The following is a 21115-nucleotide window of genomic DNA, read 5'->3' as shown; positions in this document are numbered from 1 at the left end:
TGGAGCTTTCATATGCTCCTGGGAAGGCAGCATGCAGTACAATGGTAAAAGACAAAGTGATGGATGAGGACAACAATTCAACAGTTTCCCCAAATGGTTAAAAAGACTTTAGTTCCAGAGACTTTTTTTGTTCTGCATTTTTATTGATTTCCTTTTCTGTAGATAGATACAGCTTACACAGAGCCAGGAGAAAATCGGTAAATTGTATGCTGACTTGTAATAACACTGACTCAAATGTTGTTTGAAATGTTTTACCCCTACGCATCAAGAAAGACATTATTTAAAAGGGAAGCAGGGTGTAGAACTCATAATAATTAAGATGATAATGAGCAATAGATGGCAGGAATCCAGAGAAGAATGATGGACATAGTCTGGGCTACAACTCTCAAGATGACCTCTGGCATGCATGCATACACACACACACACACACACACACACACACACACACACACACACACACACACACACACACACACACACACCTGTCTCAATAAGCAACACACACACACATGAACACAAACACACACACAGAAACACAGACTGAGCTTTTCCCTCTGAATGTCTGCTTTCAGGAGGTCAAGGATCCTCAGGATGTGTGGTCGTCCAATCCTAAGGAACCTACCACAGTGGGCGGCTGGTGAGTAGATAGCCCCTTTTTGGTTGAATCTGCCAAACTGCGCACTCTGTCTTATCTGACGGCAATATCATGGTGGTTTCCAGATGAAATTTAAAGTAATTAAGAAATGATGCTGTGCCACCTTACAATGCTGTGTTTAGCTTTTAGGTTTGTGCATGTGTGTTATTTATGATGCATTGTACAATGTTCACACAGGACACATAAAAAAAGTTTATTTTTTAATCCTCACAATTATTTTAAAGTTTAAAATGTATGCTTTATTAACAACTACAGGACATGTGCCATTTCAATAGATCAACTGAACAATTACTTGACTTTAGTGGCCACTGTAGACAAGTTCACAACTATCAGTAAAATATGCATTGCATATAATTTGCTTCACACACAACGGTGTCACGTTACATGACACCAGTCTCCAATCAGCTTCTACCTGTTCATGCTGGAAGAGGCTGTTTCTGTTCATCTTTGAGGACAGTTTCTCTCTTGTGGATCTTCTAGTTTAATTTGTTGAAGCTCGCAGTGTAGCTGATGTGCTAATGGGACAAGTTTGTGTTCCTGGCTTTCAGCAAGAAAAGGATTTTTTTTTGTTAAGTTTGGGAAAAAATGTTTGGGTTAAAATAAATACATTTCTGACAGAAAGGGCTTTCTGGCAGGAGGTCAAATAGACAAACTCCTTTCATGGGCAGCAGCCGCCATTTAGACAGGCTAACTGACAGATCTTAAGTCACTCCACCTTAGTAACTGTTGTCTGACAGGTTTGATGAAAAGAAATATGGCGTTCCTGGCTCCTCTCATCTGCTTGTGGAAGTATCTTTGGGCAAGATAGTGAACCTGATACTGAACCCCAAATGTGAATGTGTGTGAAAGTTTATGAATGTCTTACTGGGTTGCTTAATTAATTGGCTACCAGTGAGTGAATGTGTGAATGTGACATGTAGTGTTAAAGCACTTTGAGTGGTTAACAGACTAGAAAGACGCTATACAAGTGCATTTATTATATATAGGCTTAATGTATTTGTGTCAGTGAAGATTGTGACAATCGCCCATCTTGTAACTATCTTAAAAAAAAAGGACAAAGGAAGAATCAGTTTGTAGGCAGCTACAATACATGGTCTGTGCTCAGTCTGATATTAGCAGTTAAAGTAAAAAAAAACAACCCACTGCATCTGCATCGACTCAGCAAGGTTTCCAACACAGAGAGAAAAAAAAAAATCCTAATTAAATCTTCATTAAAAAAAATCAGTCAAATCAGATCTTGAAACATGGTGTGCACTTGCCAAAATATATAAATTTATATTCCTGTTATTTCATTATATAATGTAAGCAGCGTAATTCTCCTGTTTATAGCATTATTGTTGAATAATGATAGAATTATTCTAGCTTTGATAATTTTCCAGTTATTAAATATTTATATGATACACATGTGTCTTTTAGTGTGCTGTAAAATGCACAATATCAACCCTTGGCACAAAGAAGTAGGCACAGGTGGTCTCAGTCATGCCGCGATGACATCATAAACTGGTCAAAGGGAATTAAATGTAGAAGCAACAACTTTCTATTCAGAATTTATTTAAATACAGAATGTGTAACCCTCCAGGAACATTTCCATGATAACATATTATGTTATAATAATATTGTCATATATGAAGGTATTATATTATGGCACTATATATACAACCCTAAAGCTTATCATCGGCCCTCAGGTATTAATAGGTTTATTCATTTCTTTTCTAAATAAACACTAATATATGAAAAAACATTTAAAAGTTAATTTGACTGTTTATTTGCTTATAGACAATTATTGATGTTTTTACTTCTAGATATAACTGACCTTTAAATATTTGTGGAATAACCTGCTGTAATGTGTTAATAAAAAAGTGCCATTATTAAGTTTTTAATAATGTATAGTACTGATAGTAATTTATTAACACTAAGTTGGCAAAGTAAAGACGCAGTATAGTACGGAATGAGTAAACATCTCTAAATGGACTAAAAAAAATCCAGTGCTGTTTGATTTATACTTTTCTAACTGCTCTGTTTTGTCATGCCTAAACAAGAGTGAATAACATGACGAATGTCTCCACAATGAAAATAATTACTCAAAACTTAAAACAAAATGTCTCTTTAATTTGTAAGTGTCAACAGCAGTACAAAAGATGGAGTGATGGGAGAAGTTTTCTGTAACACAATTTTTGTCTCTTTTACAGAAAAGGAGGAAATTCTTGAGGTAAATGAGCTTAAACAGGCAGTTATTCATCCCACTGTTGCATTATTACAATGGACTGAGACATACAGAAAATGGTGTTACATTAGAATATGCCTGAATTGATCCTGTGGGGATAATTTAATCATATACAGTATACACATTTTTGCGGCGCCTAGGTGCACCCAAATGTGTCACTCATTGGTTTGTTTTTACTCGATATAGTGTATTAATACTACCAAAGCCGAGGAGACTGCTCTCCACACACACCACTGTAAAATTATTCACCTTAAGTTTACCTCACGTCAATACTGCACATGGAAACCAAAGACTTGCTGGTGTACACTTTGAAGCCAAGCAAAACAAAACAAACATAAAAAAAACAAAACAAAAAAAAACATTTTCATTTTTTTTCTTTTTAGCAATAATACCCCTAGCAAATAATGGATCTTTTGTACTGTATAAAGAAGAATGTGAACACAAATGTGATGGCAACATTTTTTTAAGTTGAATTAAAAACTTTACATTGGACTGTACAAGATATTATGATAAACTATTTACATATTCAGACATAAACTTTTTTTTTTAAAGCAGCAACAGACACTATGTATTTCATTTTCTCTAATAACACCCAAACAATACTTGCCATGGGCCTAGGTACCTGCCAGGAGAAAAAAAAATCTACGCAGAAAATTGTATCAGGCTGCCAGCAATTTCAAAACAACGGCTCCAGTGATAGAAGAGCCACACACAGTGTTGCTTGAGAGACAACTCTAAAAAGCAAAGTACCAAAGACAACTATAAATGTTGCCCTGAACAACAAATTTTACACTTCTGAACAGCAGCTAGCATGTCAGTCCAGCATGTCAGTGAATTGTGCTGATTAAATTAACACAGAGAACATTCCCACCATATACATCACAAAGTTCAGACAGAAAAAAAAATCAAATTACAGTAAGTAATGTTGAAACAGCATACAAGCTTTTGTCTTCAGTTGTTCGTTCAAACCATTTGCAAGTGGATTAAGAGAATTGTGAGGGCTACATTTGCAGATGGCTGGATAGTCGTGAACATTAAAAAATCTGCAACATACAAAAAGATGACAAGGAGAGAATTAACTAAGAAGAACGCACAATGTCTGTGCCTTAAAAACAAATAAATATTTGCACACTCCCACCTTTTGAAAACAAAATACATCTAAAAACTTGTGTCAGTTGTGTTTGAGACAATCATTCATGAAAAAGAAACACCTTTGTTTATCGTGGTAATGTAAATGCAGGCCAAATGCATACAGATTTTTTCATCAGCTCCTCATAAGAAATTTGCCATGAGTGCTGCAATAAACAAAACACAAGTGAAGATAGACAGCATACCATTTAGATTGTATCATGATTGGAAACAAATTACGGAATAATTCTGTTACATCAAGTGCTTGTTGTTTAAATGAGTACCTTATTTGTAATGAACCCTTTATGTTAATCCATCTAATAGCTTTTATTTTGATTGGTTCATCCGGGGAAGATTATAAAAACGTAAGCAAAGTGAGGTGCTTCTCTCCATCTCAGGTCCAAAACTGCTCTCTTCCAATAAGCAGAAAAAAACTTCAGCATCTACATGAGGTACAGTGACTTGTCAGGTTTTAAAAACATGAAACCACGTACAAAAATAAAACATAAAAAATAAAATAGAACAGCCAAATACATAACTTATACTTCACTAATGAACAAAAATATATTTCCTATGTTATATTTACAATAAAATCTAAATGAGATGGTGAATTCACTGAAAACCATTTTTAGCTCCAATTCATCAATTTTTTTTCTTCCCATTTCTCTGATTGTCCATGTTGTTGTTTTACTGACAGTTTTAGAGCCAGCAGTGGCTAATAATAATAAATACAATATGTTGATACTCTACAGTTTCAAATATAATATACAATGCGCTGAAATCTGAAGTCTGGTGTTAAATGGCTAACCAAGCCTGCTGTTATATTTTCTGCTCACTTTCTTGTGCTGAGTCCCTCCCCTAGGCAGCCCTGAAGCTTAAACAAAGTATTCATTCATCACATGAGTCTTTGCATAAATAAACAAAATAAGTAGACAAAAAATGACTCAAATCTGGCAACTGTGAGAGCAAACCCACTTGAGTCCAACTGGGGAATTTTGTTCATTCATGGTGTTTTTTTTTTCCTCAAACAGCTTCACATTAATCAGAATTGATAAAAATACAATTTATATCCAGTGCTTATAACACTTCTGAAACATCTCCTCGTGAGTTCTTTTTTTTTCCTCTTTTTTTTGTCTTTTTTTCTTTGCTATATAAGCACAGTCAAGTTTCAGTTCCGTGAAGAGTCCTTTTTAACTACCAGCCAACTAAAGCAGTGTGGCGTGGTCATGAAAATATTTACAATCACATACAAATCAATCTAACCACCAGCAAACAGGAGCAAACAGCTTAAAAATACCAAACGGGTTGACTTGGAGGGAAATCCACTTGGGGTTTGTTTTGTCGAAAAGCATCCTTGAAATAATTTGTACCTCAACATGAGAACAATGTAGAAAAGATGTGATGGAAACAAAAAAAAACAAGGGTGGTTAAAAAACAAGACGTAATATAAAAGCTTCCAAAAAGTAGAAGCCAGCACTGATATTCGAGCACAGAAGATACGAGTGTGTAAGAGATATATAGAGCCATCTGTAGCAATTAGAGCTAGGAGGAAAATGCAGTGACCAGCAGTGGGGATCTTGACCAGTTAAAGCCAGTGACCAGCCATTCAGATCCTTCAAAAAGCTCTGTGCTCTTTCTGAAATGGACAGGTTCAAGGGCAAGGGAGGGGAATAGCTGGACTCATGCATTAATAATGCTGTATTTCAGATGATACCCAGTCGTCAGTCATTTTAATAATCCCCCACAGCTTGATGTACTTGTTCCATCTGCTCGCCAGTGCCTGGTGATTGGGCCGGGGTGGGAGCCCTGTTGAGGCCTTACCACCAGCACTTTGATGGAGAGCACAATGAGGGACACACACCCCATTTTTATTGTTTCCCGTCCCTCCCTGGTGTTTTCTCCTTCTCTGAGCCAGATGGCGCCCCCTGGGTGCTGAGGTTGCCACGGGCAGGGGTCAGAGCAGGGCATGGCAGGGAGGGGAGCCACATAGACCTTCTGCCCTGTAAAGAGGATCTGAGTCTCCACATCAAGGCCGTGCTTTATCTAGCTGCAGTCTCCAGAAGGTCACCACTTGTCAGCTTTTTAGCTGAAATTAGGACAGAGACCTTGTGCCCCTTGTTTCTGAGTCATTGCTGTTTTAAATGCAAAAATAGCTGATAGCTGATAAGATTATTTTATAGGAACATAAGGCTCAAGGGTGACAGAATAAGCTTTGTATAAGTGCACTAATGCAAAAAAAACAGTGTTTTAAGTTACCTCTGATGAGATAATTTAAGAAACAAACATTTGAATTTAGCTTCAGTTTATAAATATAAACTGTCACTCCTCTTAAGACTACGGCAGTAATCAACTCATTGCATCAACCCGGTGGCTGTGCTCTGCTTTAAGACTTCTTAGTGTCAATTTAAGATTTACAATGTCTGAAAAGAATTAAGATTGGAAAAACAAGAAGTTCTAAGACTTTAAACTTGCCGTCCAAATGGGGCTAAAGCGTTTAACAGAACGCACTGTAGCTCCACATTGTACAACATCAATTTGAGATTGTAATGCCCCCAAAGCTGCCTTTCGCTGCTGTTCCAATCCCTCAGATTTGAGGCCTTTGGCCCTTTAGCATTCTGGCCTGATTACAATCACTCTGATTAAGAACTTGGTGATTCAGACTGGGTTGCAGAGCTGGAAATGAGTTAAGGACGCCACAGTGCTCTGTGTGGACTGGGATGAGGAAATGAAAGGGCTGGCCGCTTTCATTGATGATCACTGCATTGGGCTCCCTTGGAGAACAGCTAGCATCTCAAGCTACCACCCAAAGACGTCACGCACTGTAACCTCCTGCAGAGCCTTCTGCCTCCAAGTTCCTGAGTTTCATTTGTTTATTCTGTTAGGGTAAATTAAAGAAAGACTGGATAATGAAGCTGTATTAAGAGATCAAGAGATTGTCCAAGACTCACGAAGCCTCTCTCAAAGGACTTAAGAAACAACTTGAAATGTTTGGCACTTCTGCACTTAATTATGCAGTTTGTGAAATAACAATAGCAACAAAAACACAACTAATAATAATAATAATAATAATAATAATAATTATAATTATAATTATAATCTGTAATTTCCCTCTGTAATAAGTTGGAATCACTCCATATGAATTTTGAGATATTTTGTACTGGTAATAATTAATTATTGATTAAAAACATTCACAAGCTGTTGGCTGGCACACTATACCTGAGTGAGAATATTATCCCCATCTTGAACAGTTATGCAGTATATCAAAATCATCTAATTGAAGAGGAAAAACAAGGTAAATGACTGTAAGAATTATATCAAATGTTCAATTTCAAGTTCCGTCTTTTGTTCTAGGCAATGACCTAATTGTGTAAATGTCCATGATCACAATGACAAAATAAACAATGAGATAGAAAAAAAATCTAAATTACCACAACCAAACTGCTTCACACACTTGAAGAAACACTTAAGACCAAATAGCTTTTGATTCTGATGAAGCCACATCTGCATGCTGGCTCCTAAATGATACATCGTTATTATTATTATTTTTTACATTTTTTAACCTTTGTGGTGTCGTTTTGTTTTCTTTTGCTCTTTCGCTCCCTCAGATCAGACCAGCCCTCGGGGGCATCCTCCTGTGTGAGTGTTGTGTCTGTATTCCCCTCTTCAATTCAAGAGGTCTTAGTTGGCGCTGACTGGCTCTTGTGTGTCATTTTCACTACTATAGTCTGATTTGGGCTCATCCTCAAAATCCTCATACATGTCCATCTCATCCTCGCCGTTGACCGGCTCACTGTTGTTCGCCATGGTATTGGGCTCTAGCTTCATGTTGTAGGTGCTCTGGATGACAGGAATGGACGGCTCAGGACTCGCTGAGGCACTCGAGCACTCTGATGTCATCTGAGGTGAGGGTGTGGTGGTCGCCATGGTGATGGCCCCAGGGTAGACCATACTGGCGCTGGTGGTGATGGGGATCTGTGGTGGCTGTCTGGATGGAGGAGAAAAAGAAAAAAAAACTTATTTTTGATACAAATTCAGCCTTCAAAAACGATAAAAGAATAGATGGAAAAAATGCTGAGAGTGCTGCTAAGGATAGTCTCAAAATAGTATACATTTTTGTTTTTGTAGCACTTAAACTAAGATGGTTGGATCAGGGCTTTCCCACAGCAGTCCGCAGTAAGCCAGCAGCTCTGTGAAAATGATTTGGGAAAAGAGAGGTTCTCCTGACAGCTCCCGTCTTGAGCTGTTCAGAAACACTACCCAGTTTATTGGTGACATAAAACCAATACGTGGTTAGCGCCGCTCTTGTCTGCTGCTGTGCTGGATGATTGATACTCCAGCCGCTAAAGCTTATGACTGACATGGGAACACCTGGAGAAGGGTTCTCCTGCTAACCACACACAGTAAATTAAAGTGTTAAGCTTCAGACTGCTGCCCTCCAGGCTTCTGTAAGTCTATACTTAAAGCATATATCCTGTAATAATGTCTGCACTTCATGCTCCAATAGCAGACTGCTATTGTCTAAAATTGTTAAATCACAGCCATTGAAAAAACACTTTATTTTAATGTGCATGTCAGGTTCTCATCCTAAAACCAATACAGTAGAGGTTAACTCAATATTCACTTTTGGACATGCTGCTTACATTTTATGATAAGAATCTCTAAGGAGGCAAAAAGCTACTGTCCAGTTGTTTTACCAGATTGTGTGTCTGTTGTACTTTTGTGGGGAATTGTGAATGTGCACCTACCCCACAGTGAAGAACTGCCTCATCTCTTGTCGCCGTGAGCGCATCATCTGCTTGTACTCTCCAATGCGGAGTTTTTTGCCATCGATAATACAGGTCCTCTTGGGCCGCGGCTTGTACTTGTAGTTTGGATACTTCTCTAGGTGGAGCTTGCTCAGACGGGCCTGCTCTTCATAGTATGGCTGCTTGTCCTGGTTAGACATTGACTTCCACCGAGAACCTGTACAGCAAAAAAGACTCAAATTTCAGTATTTGAACACAAGTGGGGGAAAAAGAGTAATTTCTAATTACTGACAGTGTTTTAAGAGTAATCTAATTATCTTAAAATGATTACTTTTGCAACCATATAGAGTCAGAGACACATTTTACGACATTTTGTCAAAACTTACTTTAAGGGATTTCCCGATCAGATCCTAATTAAACAATATTGGGACCGATCAAAGCATTTTTAAACTGATTGGGATTGGCTATATTGAGCTGTATAGTGCCTGATTTGTTCCTTTGTTTTATGTCAGCTGTCCTACAGATGTTTTATTCACAAAGCTTTCATGGACAACCACACAGAGTGTAGCCTTGCTCTAAGAAGAGACAGACAGCAAGCGTGCGCTCACAACATCCACACTCACCATGCCACTGCAAGTGCAACAAAAGCCCTGCGAGCAAAAAGCCAATAAGAATAATTTCTTAATGTAGCCTAATCTGCGAAAAAGATATACAGACTACAAAAATAAACACTCAGTGGAATACCGCTCATTCAGGTAGGCCTAACTGAGGTGATGGGTGCACCAAAGTGATAAACACGGGAGAATACTCTCTTAAAGGGATGGGAAATTCCCTCAAGACAGCAACAAGTTTGATATTTTATACTTGTATTGTACATGAAAACAAACAAACAAAAACATTAAGGAACAGTGCATAGCTATTAAACTGTCATGGATAGATTATAAATTGGATTGATTTTAACTGTTTTGGAGTATGTGCTGTGCCACTTCATTAAGTAGAAAAATAGAAGTATTGGATTGGGACTCCATATTGGCAGAATCTCAATATTCAATGACTTGAATTGGGGGGCAGAAAAAACATAACTGGGACTCCCCTACTTACTTTAACATCGAACTGTACTAAATAAAAGTAGAAGTTTTCTAGCAAATCATAATTTATCTGCTGCTCCGCAGCAACCATTTGATAGCTCTGCACATGCACATTATCTCATGCGAGAGACACGCTCCGATGTCAAACAGAAAGAAACAACAAGCTCGTGTAGTTAATACTGCAGCTCTGTGAAGTGTCCCACTCGGTACTGGATGACAGCACTTTTAACAGCTCTGATGTATGGACTCCAATGCTGAGGGGACAAGACCCATTTAGCCTCTGTCATTTTTCATGACAAACACTTATGGTAGTGATGGGCTATAAATCCGTCTGTATGCTATGGTGACCTGATGCACAGTGGCTTATGAGATAACACACTCTCCTCCTCCTTCAGATGCTAGCTGCTCTGTCAAATCTGCTATACTTAAAGCAATTAACCCTTATCAAAATGCACAAAACACTTAAGTCTGGAAGGTGTTACAGAAAGTCAGATTGATTAATGTTCTCCAGCTCTAGTGTGTCATGAAAGAACTTCTGTTTTTAACTATTAGCTGTAAACACTGCAAGTTTATCACTGTTGTTAACAGACAGAGTGAAGTGCTTCTGCTAAGCAAGAGGGTGAAAGGTGCAGAGGAATGAATGGAAGATGCTAAATGGATAATAAAGATAGCTGTTGGATACATGACAGCGTATTGTCGGTAATTTCATTTTCCAATTACAAAAGTGCAGATACGAAAGATAATAATTAATACAAAAGCACTGAAGAGTTGAAAAGATCATTTTTCTGCACCTTACAGGCGACTGATTTAAAAGTTCTTACCTAAAATCTTGCTTATATTGGAGTTGTGCATGTCAGGGAAAGCCTGGAGGATCTTGCGCCGCTCATCCTTAGCCCACACCATGAATGCATTCATTGGCCTTTTAATGTGAGGCTCGTTGTTGTTCCTTCCTCGGGCTTCCCTGAAGACTCGGGCTTCGGTGGATCCAGCGCCTCCTGTTGGCCAACAATAATAGGGTTGAGGTTTATCTGCAGAGCCATTTACATCCTTGGACCCTGGAATAGCCAGAGCAGAAACAAGAAGAGAGAGCAGGGCGTGACATTGATTAAATGACCAGCCATGTTCAAACTCTCCTTCATCTACTGTCATCGCTGCTATCATCATCATGAACATTGTTTCAGTTGAGCGCTGGGCTACAAGCTCTCTCAGGGGGGTAGACTTCCTATTGAGTGGAATACCTGACATGACAGGATTATATTTTATGTGCTATAAAAGTGAAGACAATGTCAGTTTAAGGAGGAATGACGCTCTTTAACTCATACTCAGGTCTATCCAAAACCAAAAGACAGAGACTTCAATGGCAGTTAAATATTTTGTCTGCAAGTGTTAACATTTATTTTCCCCGTACATTTCAATTTGACATTCATGGTGTCCATAAAAAGTGCAAGAATGCCAACATAAATAACAAATATGGGGCTTGAGGCAGTCTCTAAAAAAAGTACATTTTAACACATATATGCACAAATAAATTCAAGCACGCCATTCCTCATTCCACCTCCTCTCCTTCCTGCTTCACTCTTTTTTCCTTCCTCCTTCTTTCTCACTCTTTTTCTCTCCACATTTGCGATGAGAGACTGTGCCGCTTCTGCAAAGTGCCGTTTCTCAATCAGGGCATTCACAATCAGCATAAGAGAGTTTCTCTCAGTATTAAACTGTACATCAGGCTGATAATGATTTCTGTTTGCATGCGCATTTGCTTCCTTTTATATGTAAGATGTGAAAGAATTAAATAAAAGCAGTATGAATATTTAAACAAACAAAAACATGTTGATAAACAAGGCTTGAAAAATAAGACAAAAAAAGCCTTCCATATGCTACGATACATCTTTAATGATCTCAAATCTGGAAAAGAAAGCTTGGGATGACTCATGCATATTTCATCATCCACATGTGAAGCCCTCTCATTAGACCATTCCACTAGCAGCCTTGGCACACGTTACCTGGGGTTTGATTTCTATTATTATTTCAGTTGATAAACAAAATCAAACTCCTAATGAGTAATGGAGGGTTTGTGCAGAGGCATTAATTCCAAATCTGCAGAAACCTCGCTTTGCTCTAATCACTAAAGATGCTGCTGCGCCATTTTCAGCCTCAAGAGTTTGAGTGTCTTTACTTTAGAAAAGCGTGTCTTTTTTTCAAAAGTATTATGGGAGACAAGTAGTGAAAAGCACATGCAAACACACAGACTCTGTACTGAAGGAGCACACAGCCACCTCCACTAGAATAGAGATGGAGGTGTGGTGGAATTTGGTTTTGGTTTCTGCTCACAGACAATGTTTGAGGTCCTGCTGCCCACTAGGAAACCTGCTTCTCTCAGTACAAAGGCCCTCCAAATTGATTTTCACCAGCTCATGTTTAACAGTCAAACAGCCACATTTATGATCCGCTGAGGCTTGCCTTCATCTGGGAAGCCAGTGAAAAATGTGTTTTCACACTGTCACTCTGCACTAGTTGCTGACCAAAATATTCAGCTCTTATTGTCGTATTGTTCTTGCTGGTGGAAGTTAAGATAGATAATAATTTATTCAATGTTTATAAGTTTCTGCCTTCTGCAAATATATGCTGCAAAAAAAGAGGTTAAAGGGTCCATGAAAAAACTATAGATATACTTATTCTGGGGGGGTTAAAGAAACCAGGTGATGCTCAGTTACAGTTTAAATTTAATTGGCTTTATTGGCACAACATTATGGATTGAAAAAGCATGCTGTGTTCTCGTAGAGGGATTTTAATTAGACTTTGGCAAGAGCGAGAAAGTCTGGGAATTTCTGTTGAATTTGAGGAAAAAAAGTGTGTCTTTATTTCTTTGTATTTTGAACAGTATAAGAAAAAAATAACTTGTGTCTAAACTTCTCCTGTTACACACTGTACACAAATTCTCTTCATTCTTTCTGGCCAATCTCTCTTATGGTGACTAGTTTCAATAGCAAGTTTATGGTCACAAAGTCTATATCTAATTAAGGTTTGTCTTTTTTAAGGTTGTTTTATTTGAGTTAAATATTGGGCTGATTGAAATTCTTTGTCCAGCAATATGTTAATATAAATATCTCTAAAATAGTGGTTAAAATCTATGGCATTTATTAGCCTTCCTTAATTTATTATTATTTAAAAACAATTTCAAAAAGACTGTCATAATGTTGTCATTCATTTAAAAATATTAAATTGAACTCTTTCTCCACACAATAGTGAATTACATTTTTTGACTCGAATTTTTTTTTTCTTTTTCATTTCATTTGATTATCTCTTTCAGGATGCCTATAGAGAAAGCCGAATCTGCAAAACCCCTGCCTTTGCTTAGTCTCTCACTTTAATAACACATGGCCTACACAGCAGATTAATACATTTATAGAAATATACTTACTTGCACCCATAGAGCTTACACAAAATTACCAATTCTGAATGTTTAAGAGGTGTTCCATTAACACCTTTTCCAACTCTGAGTACCATCTCTTGTCCTGTCTGTTTGCTCTTGCCTCCTCGAAGGCTCGAGGCCTTAAAGCCATCATGAATTCAGAAATAATACACTACCTTTGCTGCCACCGAGCCCCACACAGTACGTTAATTTCATTTAGCATGCACTCACTGTACAGGATGAATTGATTTCACTTTGTTTGGTTTTGACAACCATGTTTATTGTGCAATGAAATGTGGTGTGGCGGAGGGCTGACAGTATCCATCAACGCGGGGCAATCTGCTGACTGCCGGGGCCAGATGAAGGTATTCATTAGCTCAGGAGCGCAGCGCTCACTCAGACACGACAGCCAGTGTCTGCACCCCGGGATCGCTTGCTGTAATTTACGATGCCTCCCGTGCCATTACTCTATCACTGACACTGATTCAGCAATTTATATACTGGTGTGCATGCATACGGGCAGAGGTGAGCTTCTTATGGGGAGGGGGGACAAAACAAGCGCCTGCCATCAGCTAGTGCCACATCCATAGTTAGCCAGGAAACCAGCCACGTGACTTGGTTCATTGGAGGGAAACCAGATGAGGCATGGTTTTTTGCTCACATGATGGCACGTAGAAAAGTGCCTCTCTGATGCTGCGGAGAGCTGTTGAAATGAACAACAGCAGTGTTACATCATCTTCACCCGCACTGGGGCAGGTGGTGTGGTCTTGGATTTGTAAAGTGCAAAGTGATGAAGGGATCAAGTTGACTCAGACCTAAAAACAGTTTGACCTTTGACCTGCAATTATACTAAAGTCTTTACTGTAATCTCTGATTACAGTACCAACATTACACTACAGAGAAGGGAGAATGGCTGTCTGTAATTTAAGGCTTCATTGGTAGATAAATTTGGCCTTATTCAGCCTCCGTAATTTATATGACTTAATCAGAGGCATCCTGCACATTAGCAGCCAGTCGCAGCAAATCCCTAGAAACAGCAACATGCAATTTACTGCAACATTGTTTCAGTCTTTTCATTGAAAATCATGACACTGCTCTGACATTTTGCAAATGAGCATTAACATTTTTTTTCTCTGGGAGGTGCAGGACATTTAGGCATCAGTTAGTTAGGTGTGTGATTGTGTAAATAAACACAGATGTTTAGCAGTGACAGGGGCAGCCCCCCTGGGTGGTAGCTGGGGAGGGTAGCGAAACAGAGGGAGTGCTGCTTAATAGAATTTATTGTGATTCATGAGGCCCGCAGCTCAAGTGTGACAGAGCGATATGAGAATCCCCTTTTAATTTGTCTCTCCTGGAAACACTGCAGATGAGCAGCATGAATTACAGTGAGAAAGAATGATTGTGTGTGTGTGTGTGTGTGTGTGTGTGTGTCTGTCTGTCTGAGAGAGTGGGAGTGAATGGGTGGTGGTGGGGGAGCTTTAAAAAAAATGGTAAAGGGAGAGCGGAAAAGGATGAAGCAGGAAAACGAAGAGAAATAGTGAGAATGTAGTAAGGCCTAAACGCCTATCACACCTGTGAGCTGCAGGCTCAGACTCGACCATGTACCAAGCCAGAGGGTAGCACTGCCTCAGTCCCCCCCCCACCCCCCCGCTTCTCTCCTCCTTACTCATCTTTGTTCTGCGGGCAGACACATAATGTCACCCAGGAATCCGCTCAAGAGGATGAGCCTCAGTGAGCAGGCAACAATCACGCAAACCTGCCAAGCCCTCCCTGTTGGGATCAAATCTAACACCTCTGACTGAAGGCATTTACTACTGACAATAGAGCCTCTCCCTCGGAGCAGGATCAAGCGAGATTAATGTGTATGGACAGACAGGAGACAGCGCTCAGTGCCCCCTGTTCTAGCCTGAGCTCATAGCATGCTAATTAAACCATTACAAATTACAAGTGATATAAGCCCCATTATAACATGTTAATCCCCTTTTTTTCTCTTTTTTTAGGCAAGATTTGAGTTTTCTGGAGCACTCGTATGTGTTTGTGTGCTTGTGTGTGTGTGTTGTGTTAGTGTGTGCACATGTGAACTTGGGAACAAACGGCTGACCTGTTTCAACATGCACACTACGGCTTTAACTTTTGTCTACTCTATCCCCTCTCAAATGCATTTTAGCCTAAAAGTGGAGTCTAATCTTTCACAACATCCCAGCTTTGCACATGCAAAAGGAAATGCACACACACGCACACACACACACACAGACACACGCAAGCAGGCACGCTGAAATGTGTCCTACCGAGGGTAAATTTGAGTTTGCCAACCTAAAAATCACAACTTTCTTATTGACTATCTTGACCTATTCAGCTATTGTTGCTGTCACTTGATAAATCATTATGTCTGAGCCTCCTCATCTAAGCTTTCTTCTAGGAAAAAACTCCTCAGCAATAAAACTAAGAGCCTGATTCCCACGGCCTCACAGTGGAAGAAAAACAACAACAAAAACCTCTTCAAACAATCAACTCATATAAAACCGCTCCGAGCTACCGATGTCAAGAAACACAGTAATGTAACAACAATGCAACACAACTGTTCTTCTCATCCGATTCTGCAGGGACATTGTTAGAGACACTGCTTGGTTAAAGCCCCGTCTTTTCTCACTCTTCAGTTGATATTATCACACTGGGCGTTTAGATTAATTCTGTTTCCTGCCTCCGCACATCTCTCAACAACCTCTTTGTTCTCAGCGGACCCTCAGTGATGGGGGCGGTTTAGACAAACACAAAACCTCAGCTACACAGCAACTCCATACTGACATATGTGAATGAACAAAGGGCCTGGCTGGGCTGAGGCCTTTGTGGTATTTTAGTAATGTTTTCTTCAGAGCTTAAAAAGACCTAATGAATTTGCGGTGGGTTCATGTGTGTGGCTCGTGGCTTTGTAAAATGAAGGAAATCCTATCTATTTCCATTCCTTTGCCGCTTTTTTTCCCCCAAGTCGTTAGGACTTTGGTTGCTGCATGCTTTGCAAATATTAGCTTAAGCAACCTAAAGCTTTCTGTGAACTGCTGTGATGACAGAAGTCGGCTGTACACTGGGTCTGCTCAATGTGGCTACTCTGTTCTGGAGGGAGAGCTGCTACACACCGAGCGGCTTTCACACCCTATGTATGGGTTGGGAGGTACACCCAGTAATTTTCCTTTTCAGGAACCACCAAAGTATAGGCAGCATGTTCTGAACTACTGACGAAAAGTGTTTAGAAATAACGAGAAGATTTTAAACTAATTTTCTTCCTGATTGGCACAAAAAGGTTGAACATTTGTGACTTAAGTTATGAGTTCCAAAAGTATGTGTGATTGTAAATAACAATAAAAAATGAATTCCAAAATTATACAGTAGTTCTCTTTTGCACCAAAATGAGTGCATATACATTTTTAATTTTTTTTTTTTTTTTTATTAACGTGGGAAACATTCTAAAAATAGGTGATAGATTAATGTTCTTTTTGCCAGTAGACCAGAGCTGGGTACACGACTCTGTAGTAGACCAGTATGCCTTTCTATTTTTTTCTTCCCTTCATGGTTTGTCACATTTGACGTCACAGACGCACTGGAAAACGTAAACAGTAAACAGTAGAAGGCAGCCTGGAGGCCAGTGAAAATTTCTTCTTTTTTGTGTTACTTATTCAATTGTTCTTTAAAACTCGGTGTCACCTAAATTTTGATTGATGTTTGAGTGCTTCTTAGGACAGAGAGGGCCATTAATTTGTGGCTGTGTGTCATTGTAACGTCTCAGGAGAAGGGCTAAAATTAGCCAACCACCTGTGTGTTGTATTTCCATCACTGCTGATCAGAGCCAGTAAATACTCGTAATGAAAGCAAGTCCTTTGTCCCGGGAATAAATACTAATTTTAAACAATAATACAAAAGCCAGATGTTACGTATTTTTTGTGCACTGGGAAAGAGGCTTAAGCATTGATTTGGCAATTTGAAGGTCAAAAGACATCTAGATATCTGAATTAGAAATTGGCGAAGATCGGTTGAAAAGTTAACATTTTTAGATGTATTGGTGACTTATAACCATTGTTTCTATGGGAAAATAGGACTATATTTAATATTTTTTAAAAGCCATTTAAACAACTTTAGTACGTAAGTGTAACATAAAAAAAAAACCTAAACACGTGAATTAATGGTTTTGACCCATCTTAACTGTGACATCTGCATGACCCTTTGACATGCAAATCAACAAACAAGAGCTTTCCAGGTTATTAAATAGAGCACAAATAAGCTGCAATTAGACGGATACTGTATCTTTCCATATATCAAGGTATGCCAGGGAGCCAAGCCTCGATTGGTTTAGGAAGCACAACAAGGATTTCAAAAGTAAACATGTTCTTGGAGGAGTAAACACTTTGTGGTTCACATCATAAAACCCTGCTTCACATCATTCAACTGTATGTGTTTTCCTGTTGGTGAAGCTGAAAGAGACAGACAGATATATTTGTGGCAAAAGAGAAGAAATGCTAACTGTGTGTTCTGAGTTATGTGTAGTGCCCTGGCTCCCAGCCATTTCCCCCTGGGAAGAGGACCTCTCCGCTCCTCTAACCTCTGCTTGCTCCTAATCCATAGCCCGCTGGGAACACTGATGTGAGGCGTCTGGCGCAAGCCTTTCCCTCGGCCCTGTGCAGGACTTAAAAGGACACAACTGCCCTGGTGCGCGCTCTGTTTCAGTCCTGACTCCACAGTAGCCACAGAGAGAAGGTTCCCACTGGGAGAATGAGCAGTGGAAGCACATCTGTCCGAGGAGTCAGACGGGTGGGATGGGATCTGCTGCTGTGGCTCACATGGGAAACATGTCAATGAATCCACTAAATGCACCTCTATTTCTCAACATCACGAATGGGTGTGATGTGAAACTACACATAATTAAAAAAAAGGCATTTACTTTGGTGTTGGTAAACAAACATTTTTTATGGGAAGTAAAAATATATTTTTTAAAAAGTCTATGTGAACCAATTATGCAGGAGCTTTTCTTTCTAAAACTGATGGGAAATGTGTCTGACATGCTATTTAAAGATGTTGACGGGTTACATTGTCCTGAGAAATATCTATCCTTCTGCCTGAAGACTTTTTGAGGCATCAAAGATGAGTCAGAACCGTTTTCCTCTTTGCTGTGGCTCTGAAGTGCCATGGAAACTGCCACAAATATTTATGTCGGACAAACATTGGTGCACTGAGGTACTCCTTGCTCCTGTGTAGGAACCAGCGCCACAAAGGGAGATGACGCTTTGTCACACTGGTGCAACCCGAATTTACACCCCTGTGCCCAGGACCTCAAACAAGCACAACAGCAACAGGAGCCGAGCTTGGAAAAAAGCCAGCTTTGTCCTCAGGCACCTTGTCCTCTGCTCACCTACCTGTGAAAACCTCAGAGCTACGGCTCATTTCGAGCAGCATTCACCCCAACCCCCACATCTCCCTCACACATACGCACATGTTTCTGCACACACCCTCGACCATCTACAACTTAGACACATAACCACATGAAGCAGAAGGCTTTATCAGCAATCAAAACTCCTTTTCCTTTGAATGTATAGCATTAGTCTAGAGGAAAGATGCTCAAAGTGCAGCCAGTTGCAGCCCTCAGAAACGTTTTCTGTGGCCCTGATTGTGACATGATGTTCACGCATAATATTGAAACCATCTGAGGCCCATTTCAATACTTTAACTTTAAATAGCTTATATTCAAAGATCTAGTGTGAAGGATTTAGCGGCATCTATCGGTAAGAGCAGGGGGACTTGAATGGTCCTGTAAGCCAATATATGTTTTTTTCATTCTGGGCCACTATAGAACAATATGGGCAAAGAAGACCCACTCAGCATGTGAATATAGATTACTAATTCTAAGGTAATAAAAACGTTTAATACACCGGGCTACTGCATCAAACTGTGACCCCATAACAAGCGTCTGTCAGGCTAGGATTGCGTATTTGTAAAGGCAACGGTTGGATGGCAACTTGCGGCACATCCCGAGTCATCAGTGCTCATGCCGTTAGCTAAAGTTTGCAGTTCTAGTGGACAACTTGGAAGTTTAATGTGGCCATGAGACGGAGAAGCAACCACGGAAATATGCTGTTACAACAGCAATTGCAAATTCTACAACTTCCTATGTGGCCCTCAAGCACGTGCTGGCTTCCTAAATTGGCACTCAAGCCCCTTTCTCACCACAAAAAAAAACAAAAACAAAAACAAAAAAAAAAAATTAACACTTGCTTTCATCTGGCTTTTCTATGTAATTGGAAAGGTTACAACCGGCACTCACACCCATGCTCTGCGTTAGTTGTGGGTACACCCGGGTAAACACGCTCCCTTTAGCTCCTTTACCAGCGAGATGCAGTGACGCACCATGACAAAATACCATCTGTCTCCGCACAAGCAGCAAGCAGTTTGTAAGAGAGAATGACCGAGTAAGTAATATATTTTAAAAAAAAGTAACAGTTGTAACATTTTCACCCGCCTGCATGCTGCTTTCTACTGTTTGCTGACCTGTTTTTTTGACCTGTGCGTGATGTCAAATGTGATGCATCAGTGAAAAAACAGAGTTGCTACTGGCAATAGGAAAGGAGTCCATAGACTTGTTTAAAAACCCTGCGTACACACACTAATTTTGGTGGACAAGGGTCTGGTCTAGAGTGTATAGATATTTCACTCAACTCAAGTCTTTAGTGTAGAATTCACAATAACTTTAAGGGAATTTGTATGGAAAACATAAAATAATCTGATATGCAATTACCGTTATAAAGAAAAGACACAAATATGGCCTTACCATCAAGATCCTCTGGCCTTGTGAGGTCAATAACTCTGTGGCCAATCTTTCCTTCCTCACCCAGCTTGCCGAGGTGGTGCCCGATGCTCTCAAAATGCGCCCTCTCCTAGAAGGAAACACAAACAGTCAGGTACACGAACAAGCGCATATCCACGTTTTTACAGTGATAGAATTGTAAAAATAACCCCATCAGGAATCTGGAAATTTGAAAAGAAAAAACAGTGTCTTTGGTAAATGGAGGTTCTTTTGAAGAGCTGCTCTTTTGACATGAGCTAGATGTAGCTTTTTCCCTCTCTCATCTCTCTATTCAGCAGCTGCTGTAATGGATGACAGGAGGCAGAGAGACAGTGAGGGCCAGGGGTGCTGTAAATAGATTTACAGAAGGATACTTTGTGATCCGAAGCACACAATGGGGCCGTGGCCCTCTTTGCAGTGCTCAGATTTTCCTCTGTAATCTTCTCCTTACATCCTCCCTTCCAGTCTACAGTGCCCAGAGCTCAGCGCCCATCATTTATTCAGAGTTCATGCTTTGGAGAACACACCGTGTTTTCCCGTTTGTCATGTCGCTTTGTGCTCAGATTAAACTTGGCATCATGTTGTACTTGACGCACAATGAAACCCTGTCATTCAGCACTCCGTGACAATATTAAATGTCATGTCCATGTGCATTTACAGAATAAAATAACAGCTTTCGGGGGGCCTCTGAATAGTTGCTGCACATTACACTTAATGTATTATGCAAGGGGAGAGTGCCGACTGCTGCTGGCTCCATTGTTGAATGACCTACTTCCTCAGTGAATACACAGGGCATTAGCAAAGGGCTGTCTTCCTCTCTAAAGACTCAACTAGGAGATGGACACTTTGACTCTGCATGATACAAATAATCTCTCCCCCCCTAGGTTTTGCCTGGATGACACTAAAAGCAGGCATGTTGCCACCATTCAGAAAAAAAGCATTTGTTTTACTCCCAGGGTGAGCGTTCAATCTCTGCCAAAGATGTACTGTCTGCTCTGACCTCTGCCTCTTTCTTTTCTAAACATGCCTATCACACGCAG

At 39.8% G+C, this 21115-nt stretch overlaps 1 protein-coding gene across 10 annotated transcripts in view; it reads right to left on the bottom strand.

The window, feature by feature from the left end:
- Nucleotides 1-2743: 2743 nt before the first annotated feature.
- The window catches only part of sox6 (SRY-box transcription factor 6), a 158598-nt gene continuing 140226 nt past the window's right edge, over nucleotides 2744-21115 (bottom strand). For 8 of the 10 annotated variants that reach the window (XM_088077263.1, XM_042483805.2, XM_042484034.2 and 5 more), the window contains 4 exons: nucleotides 20061-20166; nucleotides 10662-10895; nucleotides 8753-8969; nucleotides 2744-7992 (listed from right to left, as the gene is read on the bottom strand). In XM_088077263.1, coding sequence (XP_087933389.1) covers nucleotides 7686-7992; nucleotides 8753-8969; nucleotides 10662-10895; nucleotides 20061-20166 — 864 coding nt within the window. In that variant the 3' untranslated portion in view covers nucleotides 2744-7685. The remainder of the gene's footprint in view (nucleotides 7993-8752; nucleotides 8970-10661; nucleotides 10896-20060; nucleotides 20167-21115) is intronic. The other 2 variants (XM_042484184.2, XM_042484248.2) reach the window with 1 other exon arrangement.

The sequence above is a fragment of the Plectropomus leopardus genome, chromosome 1 (assembly GCF_026936395.1).
Source record: "Plectropomus leopardus strain MGB_pleo_1.0 chromosome 1, ASM2693639v1, whole genome shotgun sequence".
NCBI classification, from domain to species: Eukaryota; Metazoa; Chordata; class Actinopteri; order Perciformes; family Serranidae; genus Plectropomus; species Plectropomus leopardus.
This window is presented reverse-complemented; position numbering and strand designations above follow the sequence as displayed.